The sequence below is a fragment of the Plectropomus leopardus genome, chromosome 17 (assembly GCF_026936395.1).
Source record: "Plectropomus leopardus strain MGB_pleo_1.0 chromosome 17, ASM2693639v1, whole genome shotgun sequence".
NCBI classification, from domain to species: domain Eukaryota; kingdom Metazoa; phylum Chordata; class Actinopteri; order Perciformes; family Serranidae; genus Plectropomus; species Plectropomus leopardus.
In genome coordinates this window covers 29,689,125-29,715,175 of record NC_142192.1, presented here as the reverse complement: position 1 = coordinate 29,715,175, position 26,051 = coordinate 29,689,125, and the positions used below count along the sequence as shown (strand labels likewise).

At 38.4% G+C, this 26,051-nt stretch overlaps 1 protein-coding gene and 3 pseudogenes across 2 annotated transcripts; 2 read left to right on the top strand and 2 right to left on the bottom strand.

Annotated features, from left to right (window-relative positions):
* Positions 1–6,249: 6,249 nt before the first annotated feature.
* Positions 6,250–6,834, top strand: LOC148186694 (Ig kappa-b4 chain C region pseudogene; annotated as a pseudogene).
* Positions 6,835–8,012: 1,178 nt separating this feature from the next.
* On the bottom strand, positions 8,013–8,558 carry LOC148186693 (immunoglobulin kappa variable 6D-21 pseudogene; annotated as a pseudogene).
* Positions 8,559–12,087: 3,529 nt separating this feature from the next.
* Positions 12,088–12,604, top strand: LOC148186692 (Ig kappa-b4 chain C region pseudogene; annotated as a pseudogene).
* A 4,965-nt stretch (positions 12,605–17,569) lies between these two features.
* On the bottom strand, positions 17,570–25,953 carry slc52a3-2a (solute carrier family 52 member 3-2a). Of its 2 annotated transcripts, XM_088090088.1 has the most exons (4): positions 25,301–25,953; positions 22,241–23,259; positions 19,229–19,352; positions 17,570–19,088 (listed from the first exon to the last, which is right to left on the bottom strand). In XM_088090088.1, the coding sequence occupies exons 2-4, from the start codon at positions 23,242–23,244 to the stop codon at positions 18,879–18,881; spliced, it is 1,338 nt and encodes a 445-aa protein (XP_087946214.1). In that variant the 5' UTR covers positions 23,245–23,259; positions 25,301–25,953; the 3' UTR covers positions 17,570–18,878. The 2 variants fall into 2 exon arrangements, with proteins under 2 accessions (XP_087946214.1, XP_087946215.1); XM_088090089.1 differs by lacking the exon at positions 25,301–25,953 and having other exon boundaries at positions 22,241–23,277.
* Positions 25,954–26,051: the final 98 nt, after the last annotated feature.

Below are 26,051 nucleotides of genomic sequence, written 5' to 3'. Positions count from 1 at the left end.
TCATGTTTTTAAGATAGATTAAAAGAAGAATGTGGTAACACCCCCAGAAACAAGTAAAATTTAAAAAGAAAAGTTGATGAATGCTCATCTGCATTAACCTGTATGTTTAAAAACAGATGAAATCAAACTCAGACTTTGGTTTAGTAACATTTTGACTAAGAAAACTGTTAATAAAATAATATTTTTTTCCCTCGTTTTGTTTTTTAAGTGTAAAATGTTACAATAAGATGCAGTTTTAAAGTATATTTTCTTCATATGAGGTAGTTTTTTTAGCATCTGTGCAGCTTTTGAAACAGCTTTTTTTGATGTCCAAGCAGTTTAAAATTATGTGATATTGAACATTTTTTAGACTTCTTAAGCAAACTTTTGAATACCTAACTATGTCAAGTACCTAGGTTTGTTTGTAATGTGATTTATGTTTGATTTTGATAGTCACTCCTCATGTGTCATGTCCTGTTTAACTTCCTGTCTTTGTGTGTTTCTGTCCTGATTTGGTTCACCTGTCCCTCATTAGCCTTGCTGTCCCCTGTCCCTCGTTAACACCCTCCTCCCTTTGTGTCTTTAGTCTGTGTGTGTTTTCTTTTCAGTGTCACATCATCTGCATTTGAAGCTGGTGTCTCTTGTCTCTCATGTTCCTCACATCATCTGCTTTGTCTCTAGTTTAGTTTTATTTTCCCTTTACTTTATTTTATTTGGCCTGTTCCTTCAGTTTTCATTGTCTGCTTGTTTTTACATTGAAACGTTTGCTGACTTTACCTTCCTGGTTTTCTGCATCATGGTCCTTCAGTTCTGAATTGTGAAATGTGACATGTGAGAGTTTTTTTTTTTTTTTTGTTGGATCACAGATTGTACAATAAATGTTCTGAGAGGCCCCAAACCTTAAAAAATGAAACATATTGGTTTGACTCCATTCACAAATATGGAAAGCAATGAGCAACTTTACAGGATTTGACCCATCAATTTGCAGGAAATTAGTAAAAACAATAAATTAAAAGAAAAAAAAAAAAGAAAATTTCCCCCAAAAAGTTCCTAAAAACATGAAAAAGATTTTGTGAAGTGATGAACTTAAAATAAATGGTTACAGTAATTATACATACAATTTTCTGGAGAGTTTCCCCTCGAGTTTTTAAAAGTTTCCTCTTTCTCAAAAGTAATTTTCAGGTAATTTTCTTGTCACCTTTTCTTAAGTTCTTCCAGTTTGCTGGACATTTCTTGCCAAGTTGCTCATTGCCTTTTTCCTCGTGTTTTCAACAGAGATCACACCAGTTTGCCCAAATTTCAGGGGTTAAATAGCTTGTAGAGACACCTCAACACAGCTCAAGAAAACAGGTGACAGTTATCAATTTCATTAGATTTCACCTTATTGACAGAAACAATTCTGAAGTGTGTCTTTTGTCCCAGTTTTGTAAAGAATTTATATTTGTGTGTGTGTGTGTCCTCAGTGAAGTGTATCAGTCTCTGCAGTAGCTTCCAGCTGCAGCTGTCACTTCAGTTTCTGTTCAGTCTGACTGAGGGAGGTTTTTGTACGACGCTTTTTCACTGTGTGAACACAGCTTGACTGTTGATATCATGACGACTCTGACAGTAATAAACTGCTGCATCTTCAGTCTGAACTCCACTGATGGTCAGAGTGAAGTCAGAGTTTGATCCTCTGCCTGTAAAACGATCTGGACACCCTGATGCTCGAGTGCTGGCATAGTAAATGAGGAGTTTAGGAGTTTCTCCGTCTCTCTGTTGGTACCAGGCTAAAAGATGGTAGTTGCTCCACACAAGAACATCCTGACTGGTCTTACATGTGATGGAGACAGAGCCTCCCACAGCAGATCTCACTGCTCCAGGCTGAGTCACTGTGACCTGACCTCTGGACTCTGAGGACACAGAGACAGAAACATAAAGCAGCGTCATGGTTTTGTCGGCTTCATTTCAGAGGGACGGATGTTCATAGAGGAGACGAGTTTGATTCTCTGGACTTTACCTGTGAAGCAGCAGCAGAGGAGAGTCCAGATGAGGACGCAGGTCAAAGTCATGTTTTTGATGAGGACCATTTCTGTGTCTTCTGTTGTCATGAAGGACAGCTGTCAGTCATCCAGAGTTCAACTCTCAGGACTATAAACTCTCCCAGAGCACTGGAGCATGGAGCTGCTGATGCAAAGTGGCTCTCTATGGAAATGCTCTGACTGACTCCAACAGGGACTTGATATTTTCTTGCTCATAATGAAGCTGAAAACTACAAAGTCTTTAATGACCTGAACATACATTTTATTCTAGCAAACATCTACCAAAAATTAAATTACACTAGAGTGTCATGACAACATTTTTATGTGTTGGATGCAGTTTTGTAAAACTAAACAAAATAAAAATATTTCTGTCAATACACCATATCTTTATTTAATATTGGTGTAATAAAGTAGGTAGTATTAATGCGGGTAAAAAGTATGAGCAAAGTTCATGTTAAAATGACTTTTAATGGATCTACAAAGGCTGAATGTAGTTGTGGAGCATTACAAAAAAAAATCCTTTCATCGGCTTAATGGAAACGACATTAAAGTGATCATTTTTAACTTTTGAACTTGAACATTAGTAAAATTTTGACTAAGAAGACTGTTGTTAAAATAATATTTTTTTTCCCTCATGTTTTGTTTTTTAGTGTAAAATGTTACAATAAGATGAAGTTATAAAGTATATTTTCTTCATATGAGGTAGTTTTTTTAGCGTCTGTGCAGCTGTTGAAACAGCTTTTTTTGATGTCCAAGCAGTTTAAAATTATGTGACATTGAACATTTTTTAGACTTCTTAAGCAAACTTTTGAATACCTAACTATGTCAAGTACCTAAGTTTGTTTGTAATGTGATTTATGTTTTATCTTGAAAGTCACTCCTCATGTGTCATGTCCTGTTTAACTTCCTGTCTTTGTGTGTTTCTGTCCTGATTTGGTTCACCTGTCCCTCATTAGCCTTGCTGTCCCCTGTCCCTCGTTAACACCCTCCTCCCTTTGTGTCTTTAGTCTGTGTGTGTTTTCTCTTTTTCAGTGTCACATCATCTGCATTTGAAGCTGGTGTCTCTTGTCTCTCATGTTCCTCACATTATCTGCTTTGTCTCTAGTTCATTTTTTCTCCTGTACTTGTTTCTGTTTAATCCGTTCCTTCAGTTTTTGTTGCCTGCTTGTTTTCACATTAAAGCTCTGGGGTCTGTCTTTTTTGTAACTGTGAAATATGACAAACCAAGGTTTATATATTGTTTTGGTTGACAACAGATTCCACAATAAATTATATAAAAGGCCCCAAAACCTTTTAATATTTATATATGAAGGCAGGTGTTTTTATTAGTACCAAATAATGATTAATACATTATTAAAAGAGCCTGTCTGACAGAGAAAAGACAGATGTAATATCAAAGAAGAGGGGAATTTTAGGAAAGACAGGAACAGTTTCGTAGGTATTTATGAAGGCAGAAATAAGGAAAGATTATTCAAAACTTTGAAATGACCTTTCATTTCTTTTAGGGAAGGAAAAAAACTTGGCTTAGATTACTTTCTCTGAGTTTATTTGACTGCTGATTCCTAACTGAAATTGGGATTAAGAGATGCCAGACAAATTAAACAACCTTCTGATTATTTACCGAAGGAAGAGAAGTGGATTTTGTGGTGTATTATAAGATGTTGTCAGATAATAAAATAGTTGTTTTTTTTTTTTATTTGATGATATGCATGCATGCTACATATACGTGTGTGTGTGTGTGTGTGTGTGTGTGTGTGTCAGTGAAGTGTATCACTCTCTGCAGTAGCTTCCAGCTGCAGCTGTCACTTCAGTTTCTGTTCAGTCTGACTGAGGGAGGTTTTTGTACGACGCTTTTTCACTGTGTGAACACATGCTGACTGTTGATATAATGTTCACTCTGACAGTAATAAACTGCTGAATCTTCAGTCTGAACTCCACTGATGGTCAGAGTGAAGTCAGAGTTTGATCCTCTGCCTGTAAAACGATCTGGGATCCCTGATGCTCGAGTGCTGGCAAAGTAAATGAGCAGTTTAGGAGTTTCTCCGTCTCTCTGTTGGTACCAGGCTAAAAGATGGTTGTTGCTCCACACATGAACATCCTGACTGGTCCTACATGTGATGGGGACGGAGCCTCCCACAGCAGATCTCACTGCTCCACGCTGAGTCACTGTGACCTGACCTCTGGACTCTGAGGACACAGAGACAGAAACATAAAGCAGCGTCATGGTTTTGTCGGCTTCATTTCAGAGGGACGGATGTTCATAGAGGAGAGGAGTTTGATTCTCTGGACTTTACCTGTGAAGCAGCAGCAGAGGAGAGTCCAGATGAGGACGCAGGTCAAAGTCATGTTTTTGATGAGGACCATTTCTGTGTCTTCTGTTGTCATGAAGGACAGCTGTCAGTCATCCAGAGTTCAACTCTCAGGACTATAAACTCTCCCAGAGCACTGGAGCATGGAGCTGCTGATGCAAAGTGGCTCGCTATGGAAATGCTCTGACTGACTCCAACAGGGACTTGGATTACTCTGATGAGGCTGTTTATCAGTGAATCTGTCAATACTGATTAGAAATTTGCAGGACCAATTAGAAACAACATGGGCCTCTTGCCCAGTTTTGCTTCTAAATGTTTGATTTTGTCTTTCTTGTCATATAAAGGAAGTTTTTTGTTCTCTGTGCCACAGAGACATTTAACATAGATCTGCATCACAATTTTTGATTTTTTTTTAAAATTTTATTTTGTAGGCTTTGCTTTCTTGTATCATTTATAGAGTTTATTTTCTGCTATTTTCCCATTTGCACTATTGTTTCTGTATGCTTCATATTCTGTTTAATTGGTGTGCTTATATATGCAATAGAAAGCATACTGACTGGAAACATCACCAGCTGGCATGGTCCGTGCATTGTCAAGGACAGGAAGGCTCTACAGCGGGGGATTAAAACTGCCCAGAACATCACAGATTCCCATCTCCAGAGCATCAGTGACCTCGGTGAAGTGAGGTTACTGCACAGAGCCCAAAAGATACTGACAGACAGCAGCCACCCCAGACACAGTCTGGAAAAAGATACAGTTTCTGCTGCAGAACCACCAGACTACAGAGCAGCTTCTTTTCCCGGGCTGTGAAACTCTTCAACTCCTCCTTCGACGCCACAAGATGTAGCAGGATTTAGGATCACCTTGAATTTCATTTCTTCCTAAACTACATTGAAGAAAAATGACAATGAAGTTACATTGTACCTTGTAACCTCTGCAGTCCAATTTCAATTATTTTAATTTTCATTTTAAATAAAAATACATTTTCAAACAATACATTCTGGAAATCTGTAGTACTGTGTTTTTCTCAGTTTGAATTTTATCATACATCCACACAGAAACGAATTCTGGTGAGTTTGTTTGTGTCAAAGTCAGAGAGCCGTGTCTCTCTGCAGTCAGAGGTTTTTGTACGGCGGCTCAATGACTTTGTATCACTGTGGTGGACTTTTGGTGGAGGAACCAGACTGGATGTTGGAAGTACGTTTCTTCACAAATATTAAATAACAGATTTGAAGTATTTAAATTTGAATTGGAAAATATCTTCAGTACATTAAATTATTTCTCTTGGTTTTTTTTTAATGTTTTTATTTCTCCTCTTTTACCATGGAGGTAATCTCACAGCAGCTTTAGCGAATGATTCTTTACTTAATTTTTCACAATACTAGAATTAAAAAAAAAAAAAACTTTAAAAAGATAAAACCGCAAACCTTTTTCATAAAATGTTTTCCGAGATTAGATTACAATTTTGCACTAAAATGATTGATGTTTTTTTCAAACAAATTTCCTAAAGAATCAATTATTCAAATAAAATTGAACAGAGTGAAGACAATATGGTAATTTGAAAATCTGCAAAATCTTTTAATTGTGTTAAATGTTTCAAATTTCAAAAATCTTTGATGGTGATTGAAAAGTGCATGAAGATTTTTGATTGTAATCAGTTCATTTTCTGTATTTATGTTTTCACTAGATATGTTAATGATAAGTTACGTTCAGTTTAAGGTTTTGGATGAGAAAGTTTGAAAACTGGTCTAAATTTTGAGATTTTATTTCCAGAGTAGTTTGATATATTTCGGGTCGCTCTGTATGATGATTCTCTCTGTGCTGGTTTGCATGAGAGGCTTCTTAAAGGGAAGTGAAACAATGTGTGAGTGAGTGACTGCTGGAGCAGAAAAACCATCTGACAGAAACTCCTTAAAGGACAAAATCAGCTCTCACACAGTAAATGTGTCCAAGTGTCTGCTGGTCGACTGACAGCCGTGTGGTCCCTGTCCTCTAAGCTGATTGCTGTCTCCTAGGTGACGTCCGTCCCTCCCTGACGGTGCTGCCCCCCTCCAGTGAGGAGCTGGAGCAGGGGAAGGCCACGCTCATGTGTCTGGCCAACAAGGGCTTCCCCTCAGACTGGAGTCTGTCCTGGAAGGTGGACGGCAGCAGCAGCAGCAGCAGCAGCAGCAGCTGGGAGGAGAGCAGGAGCCCCGGGGTGCTGGAGAAGGACGGCCGCTACAGCTGGAGCAGCACCCTGAGGCTCTCTGCAGACCAGTGGAGGAAGGTGGGCTCTGTGACCTGTGAGGCCACCCAGGGCTCCCAGACTCCACTCTCTCAGACACTGAGGAGAGACCAGTGTTCCTAGTCCTGACCTGACTCACTGGGACTCTGCTACTGGTTTTACTCTGCTACTGCTCTCAATCTGCACTCTGTCTCTCTTTCTATCATCTCACTTAACAACAGTTTTCAATTAGAAATAGTCATGTTTTTATTGTTGTCATAATGCTTATATGCTGTATAATAAAACATAAGTCAAGTGAAATAAATGTGTGGATATTTTTTATTGCAACAGATCCCCTCTCTCATGTGTTTAGAGGTTCAAGATGAAAACCCATATCAGTGTTAGATTGTCTCCCCACTGGTGACGATTTTATTCATGAACTCCAGAATCACATCATGTCACATATCCACTAACTCTGTCAGGCTCTCCTGACAGTGTCTCCTATTAACAGTAATGTCCCGATGCAGCCAAGGTCTAACTGGATCAATGAAACAGGGACACTTTGATTACATTATTTTGAACTGTGTTATAAAAAAATACTTAATACAGCTTGAGGGATTAGAAAGAAATTGCAGAGTATCATCAGCATAAGCTGATATAAAATATTTAAATCAAAGTCTTAATGTCACTTTTGCAGATTTACATGAGGAGCCTTTTTTGTGAATATCTTTCTTCATCAAGAAATATGCTCAACCTTGTGAATACATCTACAAATATGTAAATGAAAAGTATTTCAGGGTTTCACAGTAAAAACTCTATACAAATAAATAATATAAAAAAAATAATAAGATAACACATGGTGTCACATTTTGCAAAGTCTTCATGTAGGAACTTTGAGTGTACATGAAGCAATCTGAGATAAATAATACTGACTGAAACACTTTTATCTTCCTGCACAACTTTCTGTTTTTATGCATTAATGAAAAAAGTCTTAGTTTGTTGGAAACCTCTTGGCGTGTTTCATTAAATAACTTTAAATAATTTATCGTAACAAGTTGAATTATTATTGTTATTTTTTTATTTAGAATTGTTTCATTTAATTTAAACCTTAGTAAGGTTGCTGAACGACTATAGAAATGTTTTTTTAAAGAATCAAAAGAAAGATTTTTTAAATAATTGTATTAATTATTTTGTTTTAACATGAAGCCATATCTAATAATATAGCCTTGTCTTACTGCTTGAGTATGTATCTCATTTACACAAAAACAGTCATCACAACTGACTTTGAATGAACTGTTTCAAACTCTGTCTGAAGAAAACTTTCAATAAAATTATATATTACTTTATATGTGAATGACTGTGTATGATTGTGTTACAGTTTTGCTGTACTTCTTTTCGTTTTGCACTTTGTCAATATCCATGTGTCTCGTGTTGCCGTTTCATTGCAGCCGTTAAGTCAGATCAGTTCCTCTCCAGCTGAGGAGGTTTTTGTACGACGTTGTTTCACTGTGTGAACGGCAAGCTGTGCCTCTGCAGACAATAATAGTCTCCTTCGTCTTCAGTCTGAACTCCTCTGATGGTCAGAGTGAAGTCAGTCCCAGAGCCTGTCCCACTGAAACGCTCTGAAACTCCAGAATGACGAGTTGTAGCATAACGAATCAAAAGTTTGGGAGATTCTCCAGATTTCTGAAAGTACCAGTGAAGGTTGCTACTTATACTTGTACTGGCTTTACATGTGATAGAGACAGTCTGTCCTGCTACAGCAGACTGAGATCCAGGAGACTGAGTCAGGGTGATTTCTCCTGATGAACCTGGAAAATATAAAAAACAGGAGAAAGATGATCAACATCCAAACAGAAGAGCATCATTTCTTGAACACGGAGAATAGATGGAAGAAGGTAACTGCTGCTTGTTTCAGTGTCTCTCCATCATAGCAGAACATCACTGAGGTGAACCTGGTTGCATCCTGAAGCAAAGTTTTCAGAAGAGAGTCTCACCCTGAACAAGGAGCCCCAGGGTGACCAGCAGTAGACTCAGTGACATCATCATTGTGCTGCCGGCGTCTCAGTGTCTCTGAAAGGTCTGGACAGACACTGATCAACACTGTCCTCTTAACGTCTGGGAGCAGAGAGGCAGGACACATATGCAAACACACAGAGTCAGTGAGCTGTAGCTGTCCTCAACATATCATGCTGTTTAACCTCAGTGCTGACAGCATGGACCGACACGTTTACATAGTATGGTCTTTTTTTGATGTCCAAGCTGTTAAAAATTATGTTGTATTGAACATTTTTTAGACTTCTTAAACAAACCTTTGAATAAGTAACCATGTCAAGCAGCTAGATTTGTTTGTAGTTGTTTTTCTGTCCTGATTTGGTTCACCTGTCCCTCATTAGCCTTGCTGTCCCCTGTCCCTCGTTAACACCCTCCTCCCTTTGTGTCTTTAGTCTGTGTGTGTTTTCTCTTTTTCAGTGTCACATCATCTGCATTTGAAGCTGGTGTCTCTTGTCTCTTTGCAACAACAGATTCCACAATAAATTATATAAAAGGCCCCAAAACCTTTGAATATTTATATATGAAGGCAGGTGTTTTTATTAGTACCAAATAATGATTAATACATTATTAAAAGAGCCTGTCTGACAGAGAAAAGACAGATGTAATATCAAAGAAGAGGGGAATTTTAGGAAAGACAGGAACAGTTTTGTAGGTATTTATGAAGGCAGAAATAAGGAAAGATTATTCAAAACTTTGAAATGACCTTTCATTTCTTTTAGGGAAGGCAAAAAACTTGGCTTAGATTACTTTCTCTGAGTTTATTTGACTGCTGATTCCTAATTGAAATTGGGATTAAGAGATGCCAGACAAATTAAACAACCTTCTGATTATTTACCGAAGGAAGAGAAGTGGATTTTGTGGTGTATTATAAGATGTAGATGTAGTTGTTTTTTATTTTTTGATGATATGAATGCATGCTACATATACTGTGTGTGTGTGTGTGTGTGTGTGTGTGTGTGTGTCCTCAGTGAAGTGTATCAGTCTCTGCAGTAGCTTCCAGCTGCAGCTGTCACTTCAGTTTCTGTTCAGTCTGACTGAGGGAGGTTTTTGTACGACGCTTTTTCACTGTGTGAACACATCCTGACTGTTGATATAATGAAAACTCTGACAGTAATAAACTGCTGCATCTTCAGTCTGAACTCCACTGATGGTCAGAGTGAAGTCAGAGTTTGATCCTCTGCCTGAAAAACGATCTGGGATCCCTGATGCTCGAGTGCTGGCCTCGTAAATGAGGAGTTTAGGAGTTTCTCCGTCTCTCTGTTGGTACCAGGCTAAACGGTTAGAGCCATAAACATCCTGACTGGTCCTACATGTGATGGGGACGGAGTCTCCCACAGCAGATCTCACTGCTCCACGCTGAGTCACTGTGACCTGACCTCTGGACTCTGAGGACACAGAGACAGAAACATAAAGCAGCGTCATGGTTTTGTCGGCTTCATTTCAGAGGGACGGATGTTCATAGAGGAGAGGAGTTTGATTCTCTGGACTTTACCTGTGAAGCAGCAGCAGAGGAGAGTCCAGATGAGGACGCAGGTCAAAGTCATGTTTTTGATGAGGACCATTTCTGTGTCTTCTGTTGTCATGAAGGACAGCTGTCAGTCATCCAGAGTTCAACTCTCAGGACTATAAACTCTCCCAGAGCACTGGAGCATGGAGCTGCTGATGCAAAGTGGCTCTCTATGGAAATGCTCTGACTGACTCCAACAGGGACTTGGATTACTCTGATGAGGCTGTTTATCAATGAATCTGTCAATACTGATTAGAAATTTGCAGGACCAATTAGAAACAACATGGGTCTCTTGCCAAGTTTTGCTTCCAAAAGTTTGATTTTGTCTTTCAACAGCCAACTGGAACATATAAAGGAAGTTTTTTGTTCTCTGTGCCACAGAGACATTTAACATAGATCTGCATCACAATTTTTGATTTTTTTTAAATTTTATTTTGTAGGCTTTGCTTTCTTGTATCATTTATAGAGTTTATTTGCTGCTATTTTCCCATTTCCACTATTGTTTCTTTATGCTACATATTCTGTTTAATTGGTGTGCTTATATATGCAATAGAAAGCATACTGACTGGAAACATCACCAGCTGGCATGGTCCGTGCATTGTCAAGGACAGGAAGGCTCTACAGCGGGGGATTAAAACTGCCCAGAACATCACAGATTCCCATCTCCAGAGCATCAGTAACCTTGGTGAAGTGAGGTTACTGCACAGAGCCCAAAAGATACTGACAGACAGCAGCCACCCCAGACACAGTCTGGAAAAAGATACAGTTTCTGCTGCAGAACCACCAGACTACAGAGCAGCTTCTTTTCCCGGGCTGTGAAACTCTTCGACTCCTCCTTCGACGCCACAAGATGTAGCAGGATTTAGGATCACCTTGAATTTCATTTCTTCCTAAACTACATTGAAGAAAAGTGACAATGAAGTTACCTTGTACCTTGTAATCTCTGCAGTCCAATTTCAGTTATTTTAATTTTCATTTTAAATAAAAATACATTTTCAAACAATACATTCTGGAAATCTGTAGTACTGTGTTTTTCTCAGTTTGAATTTTATCATACATCCACACAGAAACGAATTCTGGTGAGTTTGTTTGTGTCAAAGTCAGAGAGCCGTGTCTCTCTGCAGTCAGAGGTTTTTGTACGGCGGCTCAATGACTTTGTATCACTGTGGTGGACTTTTGGTGGAGGAACCAGACTGGATGTTGGAAGTAAGTTTCTTCACAAATATTAAATAACATATTTGAAGGATTTAAATTTCAATTTGTAATATCTTCAGTATATTAAATTATCTTGGGATTTTTTTGTTTTTTTTTTATATTTCTGCTTTTATTTCTCCTCTGTTACCATGGAGGCAATCTCACTGCAGCTTTAGCAAATGATTCTTTACGAATTTTCACGATACTTCAATTTAAAAAGCTTTAGTTGTAAAAAGAGATAAAACTGTGTTAAGAGAGTTAAGAGATAAAACCTGTTGTTGATGTTTTCAAGATCAAATTACAATTTTGCACCAAAATGATGAATGTTTTAAAACAAATTCAGAATGAATCAGTTATTCCAATTCAGTTGAACAGAGTGAAAACAAAATGGGTATTTGGAAATCTGCAAAATCTTTCAATTGTGTTAAATGTTTCAAATTTCAAAAATCTTTGATGGTGATTGAAAACCACATGAAGATTACTTGATTATAATCAGTTCGTTTTCTGTATTTATGTTTCCATGAGATATGTTAATGATAAGTTACGTTCAGTTTAAGGTTTTGGATGAGAAAGTTTGAAAACTGGTCTAAATTTTGAGATTTTATTTCCAGAGTAGTTTGATATATTTCGGGTGGCTCTGTATGATGATTCTCTCTGTGCTGGTTTGCATGAGAGGCTTCTTAAAGGGAAGTGAAACAATGTGTGAGTGAGTGACTGCTGGAGCAGAAAAACCAGCTGACAGAAACTCCTTAAAGGACAAAATCAGCTCTCACACAGTAAATGTGTCCAAGTGTCGGCTGGTCGACTGACAGCCGTGTGGTCCCTGTCCTCTAAGCTGATTGCTGTCTCCTAGGTGACGTCCGTCCCTCCCTGACGGTGCTGCCCCCCTCCAGTGAGGAGCTGGAGCAGGGGAAGGCCACGCTCATGTGTCTGGCCAACAAGGGCTTCCCCTCAGACTGGAGTCTGTCCTGGAAGGTGGACGGCAGCAGCAGCAGCAGCAGCAGCAGCAGCTGGGAGGAGAGCAGGAGCCCCGGGGTGCTGGAGAAGGACGGCCGCTACAGCTGGAGCAGCACCCTGAGGCTCTCTGCAGACCAGTGGAGGAAGGTGGGCTCTGTGACCTGTGAGGCCACCCAGGGCTCCCAGACTCCACTCTCTCAGACACTGAGGAGAGACCAGTGTTCCCAGTCCTGACCTGACTCACTGGGACTCTGCTACTGGTTTTACTCTGCTACTGCTCTCAATCTGCACTCTGTAACACTGTCTTAGTCTCTCTTCTTTGCTTGTCTTAATGTTGATGGTTCAAAGATATTGAAATAATAAAGATTTTATCAAATCAGCACTTTCTATGAGATTATTGTGAATGCATCATGTTTTATACTCTATCAGCTTTTCCGTTTACTGTATATGTTTAGAAACACAATAAACAGTTGTGTGCAAAGTCAATCCAAGTCAGTTAATTGTTTTCAATATATTCTGACTGAAAGAAATGTTGTGCTATAGTTTTATCTGTGAAACTTGATTATAATTCACACACTTAGACCATTTTAAAAGAAAATCACTTAAATACACTGCAAAAATGGCCTGTCAAATTTAAGGCCAAACACCCTAGATTTAAGCATACTTGAACTTAAAAGAAGCAAATTTGGCTGCCAGTGCAGTAAGCAAATTTTGCTTGTTAAGATGTCTTAAAACCAGTAAAACTGTGTGACTCTCATTATAGCCCATAAAATCTTGAAATAAGATCAAAAACACTAATTTCAAGCAATTTATTTAAGCCTAGTTGGACATACTCGTGCTTAAAATAAGGTTTCTATAGACCTGAAGTGGATGTTTCCAGACTTGTCTCCTGTATCTAGTTAAAAATAACTCAGAAAAAGACAAAGATGCTTAACAAGACCAGGCAAGTGATATTTATTTGAATTAAGTCAAATGATCTTTCCTAGTCAGCACTAGATAATCATTTATACTTAAAACAAGACTAACTAGATTTTTTAATCTAAATATAAGATTATTACACTTGGTTAGATTGGCAGTTTTTGCAGTGTATCTGTTATCATTCAATTCTGATTTCCAGTATTTCTCATATCTAAGAAGAATTAATTTGGAATCATCCCAAATATTGAAAAAGACCAAAAAAAAAGTCGCAAAGCAATTTTTCAAATTCAACATATGAAGCAGCATGTCATTCACATACAGGGATATGCAAAATGATGCACCTGCTATTTTCCAAAAATAAGTAAAATCTTAGAGCAATTATTCTCCAAAAGACTTGCTGAAAGAGTCAATAACAATTACCAATTCATCAGTTAACTCATGTATATATTATTGAAAGATTAATTGCTACGAGTAATGGGTAAATTGTGAAGAAAGTTAACTCTTATAGCCTGTTAGTGACTCAGTTCTTCGAGAATAAAATTAAAAAATGGAAAAAAAAAAAAATCCACGGCAATATTTGCAGCATTTATAACATGCTTCAACCTGAAAGATTTAGAAACGCAAGCAATGTTTTTCTGAGGATAAACATTGAAAAAAATGTAAAGGGCTATATATAACATTTGTCAGATACGCCACACTGTGACCTTATTTCATTTATTATGTATAATGGCAACAATTTTAATCTCTGTTGAGCATCTCTTGTGGCCCCTTTCTCTGTATGTGTATTGATAGTAAAGGTATATTGTGTGAACTCTTAAGTGTTTAAAATCAACTTGTTAAACGTGCGTGTGTGTGTGTGTGTGTGTGTGTGTGTCAGTGAAGTGTATCAGTCTCTGCAGTAGCTTCCAGCTGCAGCTGTCACTTCAGTTTCTGTTCAGTCTGACTGAGGGAGGTTTTTGTACGACGCTTTTTCACTGTGTGAACACATACTGACTGTTGATATAATGTTGACTCTGACAGTAATAAACTGCTGCATCTTCAGTCTGAACTCCACTGATGGTCAGAGTGAAGTCAGAGTTTGATCCTCTGCCTGAAAAACGATCTGGGATCCCTGATACTCGAGTGCTGGCATAGTAAATGAGGAGTTTAGGAGTTTCTCCGTCTCTCTGTTGGTACCAGGCTAAAAGATGGTAGTTGCTCCACACACGAACATCCTGACTGGTCTTACATGTGATGGGGACGGAGCCTCCCACAGCAGATCTCACTGCTCCACGCTGAGTCACTGTGACCTGACCTCTGGACTCTGAGGACACAGAGACAGAAACATAAAGCAGCGTCATGGTTTTGTCGGCTTCATTTCAGAGGGACGGATGTTCATAGAGGAGAGGAGTTTGATTCTCTGGACTTTACCTGTGAAGCAGCAGCAGAGGAGAGTCCAGATGAGGACGCAGGTCAAAGTCATGTTTTTGATGAGGACCATTTCTGTGTCTTCTGTTGTCATGAAGGACAGCTGTCAGTCATCCAGAGTTCAACTCTCAGGACTATAAACTCTCCCAGAGCACTGGAGCATGGAGCTGCTGATGCAAAGTGGCTCTCTATGGAAATGCTCTGACTGACTCCAACAGGGACTTGGATTACTCTGATGAGGCTGTTTATCAGTGAATCTGTCAGTTTATCAAAAAGCCTCTTGTTCATTAGTTTGTGGCTTTGGTTTGAGTTGGATGGACACATTTTCTTAATTTCTCCTAATTTATTTATACAAAAACTGACACTACTGTGAGACAAATTTTATGACATTCATGAATATTTATGACATATTAATTTTATCTTTTATTTTTTATTCATAATATACAGTAATCACAAATGTATGGTAATTATCAATGTTTTGCAAGATTTATTGGAATGGAAAATATACAAAGGAGTTAAAGTGCACAAGTTTTGAATTTTTTGTATTGAAACCTGTCTGGCGTCATGGTTCAGCAGCGATGCTTATCTGTTTCCTTATCTGAGAGGGAAGTGAAGAGTTAAGTTTCTAGTTTCATCCAATCTGCACTGCAACACTGTCTCTCTCTCTCTCTCTCTCTCTCTCTCTCTCTCTCTCTTATATCAGACCAATTTACCATAATTAAACTTCTCTATTATTTTTTTGTTATCATGATGTTTATACCATTAATGCTGTTTTTCATCTAAGTATGGATGATTTTTTTTTACAGAAACTGTTACCCTCCCACATGTGTTTGGAAATACAAGATTATAATCCATTTCACTACTTGTAATGTATTCTTATTGGTATTGTCTCATAGCAGGATGAGCAACGTGTGATTGGTGGAGGGGGCTCAAATGTATTAAATATATTTAAAAAGTAGTATAGTAAATGCTCACAGTTTTAAGAATTAGTAATAAGAAAATTGTAATGAAAAATTAATAATCTCACACTGTTTGTTGAAAAAAAGGTCTGTTGATGCCATTTATTGTTTTTTTTAATATTAGATGGTTTTCAGAGTTGAAAATCTCTGTCCATTAAATGAACAGAAAAAACAAAACAATGATAAACAATTTACAATAATATAAAACAATCAAACAAACAAACAAAAACAAAGTCCAGTACGGTTTTGGTAATAATAATAATAATAATAATAATAATAATAATAATAACATAATAAGACCTGCTCACCTTGCTTTGCCTGGGGGCCACTTCTGCAAAATCAAAGGGGCCATTTGCAGCAGACCCATGTTCCTATGATTTTAGGACATTTCTGGGATTTTATAAGACTTCTAGGATTTTAGAATATTTCTATAATTTTAGCACATTTCTAGGATTTTCAACATTTTGAGGATTTAAGTATGTTTCTGAGATTGTAGGATTTTAGAATATTTGGAGAATTTTCGGAAATTTCTTTGACCTTAGGATGTTTCTATGATTTTAGCACATTTCTCAGATTTTAAGACGTGTTTAGGATTTTATGACATTTTTAGGGTTTTGGGACATTTCTGAAATTTAACAATGTTTTCAGGATTTTACAACATTTATATGTTCTATAAACTTTTCCAGGATTTAAGGATTTATTTCCACTTTTATTTTGAAGAAGTGGTACCGGAACCACTTCACCTTCCTGTGGCTAACTTGACTTGTGGCTAACGTGCAGCCGGGTCAATGTTTGTTTTGTTCCCGGGTTCTTACATGGTTGTAAGCCATTTTTCCACCGTGAGTCCTGTTCTTACTATCACCGGATTCAGCAGATACAACCGAAGTGAACCACCAAAGCCCGTGTGTTGGGTTAAAAATGTTTTCGAAGATTTTGTGCACATTTCCGACTCATCTGTTAGCCAAGGATGCTAAACGAAGTTAGCGTAGCGTGCTCGCGGTAAGACACAACTGAAGTCGGTTTAAATACTCGCTAGAGACCACGCCGTATTTTTCGTGGACTCGTGATGTTTAGGTGAATGTGTGTGAACGAACTCTGATGTTTTATTTATTTGAAAACGTCCGAATATCACCGGCTCCCACAAAGCTAATGAAGTTAGCTTGCTAGCTGGAAGTTGGCGACCGGTAACCTAGCAACGCAGCGCACATTTAACTGAACGCGCGTCCTGAGCAGCAGGAGCGGAGCTCCGGTCAGGACCAGGAGGACCCGGAGATTAAAGAGGAGCAGGCGTTGCTCTGGTCCAGTCATGAAGGTGAGCAGCTTCATATCGAGTTGACATCCACTTCTGACCCTGAGAGGAGTGAGGACGGCCATGGAGAGAAAGCCCAGCAAACTGAGGAGAGCGGAGAGGCAGAGCCGTTGAAAACAGTATCTGATGGAGGGGACTGTGGAGGATCAGAACAAGAGAGGAACTCAAATCCTGATAGCCCTTTACAACCAGCCACTGATGACAGGATTTCACACTCCTGAGAATCTGAAACTGATGACAGTAGTGATTGTGAGGAGCCTGAGCCTCACTCAGGTTTTGACCATCTGCAAAACAACAGCAGTTATTTGGAGGAGCCTAAGGAACCTCGGTTAGTTTTAAACCCTCTGCAAAACAAAGAAGCACCTGTAAGTGATATGGAAAGTAATACAGAAAACCATCAGTTAGTTCCTCTGAATGTGCTAGAAGCTTTGACCTCAGGGGACATCTGCAGACTGGGATTCACACAAGAGAGAAACCCTACGATTGCTCTGTCCGTGATAAGAGATTCTCACAAAGGTGCAGTTTGGCCCTGCACTTACAAGTTCATTCAAAAGAAAAACGCTTCAGCTGCTCAGTTTGTAAAAGAACGTTGAAAGGGAGAGACGACAAGGCACATGAGGAGCCACAAAGGGGAGAAACCGTACAGTTGCTCCGTCTGAGATGCTTTTTGAGACTTTTTTTTCCAGCAGGTTTGAAGAACTTTGTTCAACACGGAGCAGCTACAAACTGTCCGGTTTAAGGCGGGTATGGACTCCAGAGAAAGCCTTTTTAAAGACAATGAAGCCAAACCATCATTTAATTTTTTTTTATCTGTATCTACTCTGTGTTATCATTTTTGTTCACTGTGCTCTTTGGTTTGACACACATTTATTGACAAAACTAATTTTAAATTGCATTGAGTGCCCCCCCCCCCCCATATACAGATTTATGAGTTAGGGATGTCAGTTTTGGTTAATTTTGCTGGCACTCATTAATATACTGAATATATGTTTTGTGCTACATACTAAAATACATCTAAGTGCACTTGACTATACTAATTTGAAAAAAATAAATAAATAGGATGCACTCAAATATACTAAAGTTCATCTTTCATCATTCATTCGTACTTTTTAAAAATCTACTTTAATCCAACTTTTTTTCTACTGGAAGTATTTTTTAATTATGATTTAAGCACACCTGAAATATATAATAGATTTTAAATAAATTGAACATACAATCAACAAATGGTCAAATCACATGTAAATTATCACATAAACAACAACATGATTGCAGATTTATTATATTACAAATCATTTATTTTAACACAAGTTAGGAAATATACACTTTTCTATAAACTGTACTGGTCAGATGCAGTCAGGTGTAACAGATGATGTTACTTTCTTTACACTGACCTGTTGGATCAGTCATATATACACAGAAATGACACTTTAACCCCGTGATGGGGCTGCTTGGCACAAATGCACAACTTTAACCATGATCACCTATTTTTAGAAAACGTTAAAACATTTTATTTGTAGCTGACATTTCAAGACATTTCTAGGCTTTTCATGATATCAGGACATTTTTAGGATTATAGGACAAATGGGGCTTAGCTGCGACCTCTGTTGGTGGGTGCAGGGGATCCAACACTGGAATTTTTTTTGAAGAACAAGCCCTTTTGATGCTGTTTTATGCACTATGGCACTTTATGTGTACTGAAAGTACAAATGTGAATCTCTTAATTTTTATTGTGAATTAGAGAATGGTTGTGGGCCACCTGGCACCACTTTGAGGACAAGATTTAGTCCGCAGGCCGTAAGTTGTGTATCTCTGCTTTAAGTAAATTTAGCTGATAACACTGAAGTACAGTTTTGAATGCAGGACTTTTACTTGTAGTGGAGTATTTTCAGCGACAGTATAACTTTTTCACCCCTGTCTGTTTGCTTTTCTTGTAACAAGTTGAATCTCTCACATAAGATTCAGATTTTGCAACGTAAATAAATCGTGATAAAAAACAACAATCTTCAGACGAAGACGTGACACCTGTCGAGGTTTATCTGCCTGTGGTCTCATGACTTCTTCATTCAGGGACATCTTGTGTTGCACGGGTCCCCCGATGAGAAGTAGCTGTACACACTGACCAGAGGAAACATGGTGACAGCTCCCAGCAGAGAGCCCAGCTGCACCACAGCTCCACACCACACCAGGGCGCTGTGGCCCTCATCGCGCAGGATCACCCCGATGATCACCTTCACATAGGAGAGAGTGAGAACAAACAGGATCCAGGCCAACACCTGTGGAAGGACAGCCAGGTGAGTTTGTATATATTTCTATGTTAGATGCCCCTATGTAGTTTTTTTTTATCCTCCAAACAAGATATACAAGAAAAAAGGGAGGTGATTTGACCAAATGAAGCCTGCAGGTGAAAACTCACAATGAGGACACCACCTGAAGTTTCATTAACCAGCAGAGGACACGGACTCAGCACCGCCATGCTCATTATATAAGCTCCAACTGCACTTCCTATCACTGTGAGAGCTCCCATCAGCAGCAGAGATCTGTGGGGAAAAAAAAAGTATGCATTGTGGAGCTGAAACATTACTGAAATTATAGCTTAATTTTTGCATTTTTGTGCATATTATGTTTGTATCAAATGCCAGAGAGCACAATTAACCATTTTACACTGACATCACTTTTCTTGACCTGAGTTCAGACAACTTTACAAGTATTTAAACTGTAATAATTGGAGAAAATTGGTTTGTTTTCTTTCGATAATCTGGGGGGAAAAGGCAGTGAGCAACACGCCAAGAACTGACATTAGTGGATTTAATTTTTTTTAAAGTAGCCCAGAAAAAAGTTCCACAAAGCTATCTTTATAGTTGTCATGAATTTATGTTTTAATATTATTTTACAGAATTTTTATTATTATTATTATTAAGCGCTTTTTTTCCAGATCATTTCCTTGCTTTTGTTGTTTTTTTTTTCTTTTATAGTTTCAAGGTCATTTTTTAAAACTTTTTTTTTTCTTTTTTGTTTTGCTCATTTTTTTGTCATTTTTGCCAAAGTCGCTCATTGCCTTTTACCTATGTTCTCAGAAGTCATCAAGCCAGTTTGCTCATTTCGTCCATTTGTTCTGTCAACTTGAGTTTCTGGTGTTAAAATTGTCTTTGTTCTTTCTAGAAATTTAAAAAATGTGTTTTGGGCTTAATAGATCGGTATAGTAATTGATTGCTTCACGGTATTTCTGAAACAACATTGCCAAACATTTGCTAGTTCCACTCATTCAATTATTGCTGATTTTACTTGGGTCAAAAATGTGATTTAATATAGTTTTAGGCTTTTTTTTGTTGCAGCAACATGCAGTGTCACTTTTGGCTCTGGGAAAATTGACAACACAGATTAATTGAGAAACTAAGGCTTTCTAAGGTTTTAAAGATTTTTTTGCTTCAAAGAAAACATGAAGATGAGAAGGGGAAAAGAGTTCAAAATTATTAATCAATAATGATAAATAAATGCATAAATTCTCTTCTTTTCTAGATCCACTCCTGCACCTCTTCAGCCTGAGAGCCCGCCCACAGAGGCCCTGCGAGAGCATGGTAGGTGTATGTTTTTTCTCTCTCGTTGTCTTTATATCTCTCAGTATTTATCTTTCTTGGGTTAATACTGTCTCCTTCCTTTGTGCTCTCGTCCTCCATTTAACCCATAAAACGCATCCAAACCCACACAGCCCGAAACACATGCTTGTTTCTTTGAATCTAGTATCCTTACTGAGCAATATTGTGCACTTACATAAAAACGTTTTACAATAGGCTTTACACAATATTACTGTAACTTGAACACTGCTTCGTTGTTTTTCTATACAGTTCTTTACATATTCTTTACAGTTTTATGATATTATGATTTTACAACACTCTGCTGTTAATTTTGCAGATTTTTTTACAGTGTACATAAAATCTGTTGGTAAATTTCCATTGCGGAGGACGGCAAAAATTATTTTAACTATGAACAGCGGTGCCTCTTCCAACATTGCCGGAATTTGTTTACTAAAATTATATTCAGTTTGCCATCTGTTGTCTGCTTGATTCCCTGTGAACGCAGCATTAGTGGCCTGACGGTGCATATCGCAACTATCCGAAACTTTTAAGCTTACCCTTCCCTTTCTAAATGTAAGATAAGATAAACTTTATTGTCCCGAAGGAAATTTGTCTTGGGCAAAAGTGCCGAGTGCAGCTGCAGAATACGCGATAAAACACGAACCAACAAGACAAACAATAAACACTGACAGCAAAGATAAAAGAGAATATAAATAAACATTTAAAATCAAAAATGAGGAAAGTTCACACACCCTATAATAAAAGTAAACACATCTTATGAAAGAGATTCCTCCTCGGTTAAATTAAGGAGTTGAATGTCCATACAAGAGGATAAATCACTATAAAACTATAAAAACTGTAGACCATAAAACTATAAAATCATACATACTCCAAAAACACTAGGCAGTCATTTCCCTGAGACCTCGTTAACACAACACAGTTTGGATGTTGGGATAAAGGACAACTTAAAGCAGTTATTTTTGTATCTGCTTGTCCTAAAACGTCTGGCTGACGGTAAAAAGTTCATATTGATCTTGCAGAATATTCATCAGGTCCTTTAAAATTCTGTGTACCGGCTTGACTACAGTTTTTTTTTAATGTCGTTTGAAGAGGTTGCTGTTCTTTCTTACCCCAAACTTTCACTGCAGAGGGGCAATTTTTGTTTTTAACTGGACTGTGAGGGTGCCATGCCAGGCCACCATGCTATATCTGATGGTTATTTCATTTATTTATTTAATGGGTACAATGCGAATTAACATAGTACAACTTCCACCTGTTACAAACAGGCGGTCGTAACTGAGATTACAGCTATTGCTAGTGTCAAACTCCAGTCCCTCGTTAGGCTTTTAGTAAAGAAAAAGAAGAAAAAAAGGATAAAATATCAAGATCACATACAGTAACACGAGTACAATGACAGAAATCCAGCACTGCATTATAGAAAGTAAGTGTTATTTCTGTACGCACACCAAACAGTCCGAGACACTCCGTTTTAAGTTATTATCCATGATGACTCCAAGATATTTGTATTATATATATTTTTATATAGATATATTCGATTTTTCATGATAGAGATTATCAGCAAAATGCAAAATATTGACCCCAACAATCAGCTGGGCCAATAATCTCTTTACCCCTATTTAAAATCATGTTACAGAAAAAAAATGTTTTTGTTTTTTTTACTTGTTTTTTTTTTTACAAGTAATTTTCTTGTAACTTTTTACTAATTTATTACTATTTTTTAGAACCATGTGTTGTGAAGTCGCTCATTGACTTTTCCACGTTTTTTGAAATAAATTAAACCAATTTGCTCCGTTTTCAAAGGGTTAAACAAATGTATCGAATCGCACACTGACCTTATAGGGAAGAACATGGCGATGAAGCAGGCGAGAGGGTTCGCCACAGCGGCCATGGTGGCTGATAAGTGATAGGCGTTGTTCCCGTACGGCAGGCAGGAGTAGGACTGCACTGAGGGGAGCACCACGTTGGTCAGAGCGTTGGTCCACGCCAGAATCACAAAGATATAAAACACCTGCGTCCAGCTGTACGCGCCAGTGCCGAAGCTGCTCCTGCGCTTCTGGTTCGTTGATCTGTACGGGTCCATCATGGGCTTCTGCTCCGCCCACTTCCTGTTGCTCTGAGACTTGTCCTTCACCCCGTTAGTGTAGCGACCGCTGGGGTGCTCCCTGGCCACAGACGGGTGGTAGTTGAGCAGCAGGAACGCCACCAGGCACACCAGCATCATGGCACTGAGGAAGAAGAAAAAGACCTCGGCGGAGAAGTTGGCCGGCTGATACTGCGCCTGGAGGTCAAAGGTCACAGAGGAGTTCAAGGTGTGGTTGACAGACTGGGTGCTGTTTATACAGTGGACCACCCCAACACCCTGAATCAAAGCGACGAGAGCAGGCAGCAGGCCGCTCACGCCCTCCCCGATGTAGTACGTGGTCAGATACTGGGTCTTGAGGCGCATCATGAAGGGGAGGAAGGTGACGGAGGAGGTGCAGTCGACAGCGGCGAGGAAGAAAGTTAAAATAAGGAGGGCGATGCTGCGAGGAGCACCCGACACTACAACGGTCTCCTGCCAGAAGAAGCCCATCAAGAAGGTCGCCAAGGTGCCCAGGCCGATGATGACGTATATGACAGCTGTTTCGTTCAGGGCGCCGGGCCGGAAACGGTGCATCAGGGTGACGAAGAGAGGCCCCACGTTGGCCATCTGGATGAGGACGGAGAGGTACGAGGGCAGGTACCAACCCTCGGGGATCTCGGGGACGATGAGGGGCAGCTCCACCCAGAGGCCGTTGATGGAGATCCAGGAGCCCATCCCGAACAGACACGCCAGCAGGTGGGTGAGGAGGGACATGGTGGAGGCGCGTTTCTGGAAGCCGAACACAAAGAACGTCTATTTCATGAAACAGATCGTCATTCGAAACTTGTTCATCCTATAAAACCTTTGAAACTGGGGTTGACATCATATCTCACACGCTGTTTGACCCTTTGAAACCGCAGCCGACTGGTTTGTATCTTTCTGAAACATGGGAAAAAGTCATTACTGTTGTCCATTTTTTCGATGTCCTAAACTATTGCATCTATCGCTATGCTATACTGTGACTTTTGTCAACATTCAAAACAATGACTTTTTCAGATGTTTTTTTCAACATGCCATACTATGATTTTTTTCAACGTTCAAAATGTCGACTTTTTTGGCCGTTTTTTTCTCTCGACATGTTATACTGTGGAGTTTTTTGACCGGCTTTACTATGACTTTTTTGACATTCAAAATGTTGCCTTTTCGGCTTTTTTCTCGACGTGCTTCCTTAGAGCATTTATTGACATGCTATATTTGACAAAATACATTGACTTTACGGTTTTTCAACGCGCCATACTACTAAGAAATAGTTTTAAAAAAGCGGGGATGATTATTAGAAAATTATCTATAAACATATATTTATAATTTTGATAATACATTTAAAGTACAAATAGTAATTAGATATTTAAAATTGTGTCACAATAAAAATATAATAAAATGTATAAAATCAATGTCATTTTCATGTTTTTGCTAACTTTTAGCGCATGTCTTGTTAATGTGCTTTTTGCCTTCTCCCCAGGTTTCAAAGGGTTAACTCAAATCTTAAAACTGTTAACCCTTTGAAACCTGAGCACAAATGTCGTGAAATCAGAGAAATGTCCTGAAATCCTAGAAACGTCCTGAAATCCTTGAAATATCCTAAATCTGAAAAATTTCCGAAAATCCAAGTTTTCTTTCTCTTTGCTTCTGATGGGAGAAAGGTTTTGATTTAATTGCATAATTGCAGCCAAGAACGAGATGTAATGAAGTGAGTAAAATAAGTCAACAGTGGTGATGGTAAATGGTAAACTCAGCATCACAGATTAGCATGTTACCATGATGAAGCATCTTTCAGCCAGCACTTGTTAAAGGTACATTACGTGACTTATTCCTGCATTTGGTTAATGTTTGTGGTTTTCTGAACCCTGTTTTAGTTTGTGCAGCTTCTCATGCATTCACGTGCACTGAAACATGCTTAAAGAGTGACATGTAAAGAGCCAGATTTTACCCAAGTTAGGGTGTGAGTTAACCCTTTGAAATCTGGAGCAATATCACTTTTCTTGTGCTGCTTTCAGATGCCTTTCAAGTATTTAAACCTTTGAACCCTGAGCACATTGGTGCAATTTCTTTCAGAAACATTTTTAAAAACAGCAATGAGAAACTTGGTCAGAAATGTTTAAGAAATTGCAAGAAATTAGTAGATTGAGAAAATTATTTTTAAAAAAGATAACAAAACAAAAAGCCAGGGAAATAATTACATATATTAATAATGTATGTATGTTTTATATATTTTTGTTTAATTGTATTTATTTATTATTATCATTATTGTTATTATTTTTGATATTAGTACTACTAATTTTCAGCTAATTTTCCCATAATTTCATGCAAATTTTGGGGAAATTTCCTTTTCCCTTGTTTTTAAAGGAAATCAAACCAACCTGCTCATGTTTCAAAGGGTTAAACCAGCGTAAAACAGCAAGCATACAGCAAATGAAAACATGACCACCTGCCGCATTGTAACTATTACATAAGCTGGGAAAACATCTGACTTTGTGTTGTTTATTGGGAAAAGAAACTGCATGTGGTGAAGTCTTTGATCAGGGTTAAAAGACAAAGTCCTCAAAGCAGTGACAACAAAAAAAATATATTTTAATCTGGAAGCATGATTTTTAGTTGAAGTAATATTTAGCTCATGAACATTAGAGTATTACACAATCACGAAACAATTTAAAAACATCTGCATATTCTGATGACCGCTCTGCACATAATACATGAAAAATAAAGCCGAGTTTAAACCGTTAAAGTATTAGAAATAAAATTGATGACAGTGTGCACCCCTGCTGATACTCACATTCTGTTTGGTGGAGAGTTTGGAGTTTTCTGCAGAAGGAAAAGAAGCCAAAGTCCTGTGCAGTAAACTCTGTGTGTGCGCCAAGGGATTAATAAACCCTCCTTGGGGCGAGTGGGTGTGAAAGCATGTAGCCAACCGTGTCACGTTTGGTTAACTGATCATTGTCTCAACATGAAGCGCCGTCACTGTCTGGACTTTTAGGATCATCAAAAAAAACCATCACATGTTGTCATTTGAATATCATGCCTGTTTTTTTGTTTTTTGCTTGAGGCAGTTTCTGAATGAGTGAGATGCATTCAAGACTCTGTAGAAGAATTGTGTTAATTCTGCTTAAGGGGATCATGAGAGCAGAGGTGGAAATGAGTGTTTACGCCGTTCACTTACACAGCTACACATTTCATAAGTTAATTAACTATTTAGGAAAAAAACAGATAACTTTATGTAATCATTTGACAAAAATCCAAACCACCAAAAGCCAATACTCTTTGTGAATCGAATCATGTGAGACTTCATTTGTGAAGTATTTAAAGGAATAGTTCAGCATTTTGGGAAATGCACTGATTAACTTAACCATTTGAAACCTGGATCGACATCAGTTTTCACATTCATTTTCAATCTTTGAAAGCCGAACAAGTCAAATTTCTTTCAAACACGTGTGGGGGGGCGGGGGTAATGAGGAACTTGACAAAAGCACCTCGGTCATATCTTCTTTTGTCGCTCAAGTTTTTGGGGGGAAAAAGTCAATATCTCC

What these genes read in the sequence shown, in the direction of transcription:
- slc52a3-2a (XM_088090088.1), bottom strand. Translation starts at nt 23,244, where the DNA reads ATGTCCCTCCTCACCCACCTGCTGGCGTGTCTGTTCGGGATGGGCTCC. An exon ending in GCCATGTTCTTCCCTATAAG is followed by an intron (nt 19,353 to 22,240) that starts GTCAGTGTGCGA and finishes TTTTCCCCACAG; the next exon opens with ATCTCTGCTGCTGATGGGAG. An exon ending in CTTCAGGTGGTGTCCTCATT is followed by an intron (nt 19,089 to 19,228) that starts GTGAGTTTTCAC and finishes GTCCTTCCACAG; the next exon opens with GTGTTGGCCTGGATCCTGTT.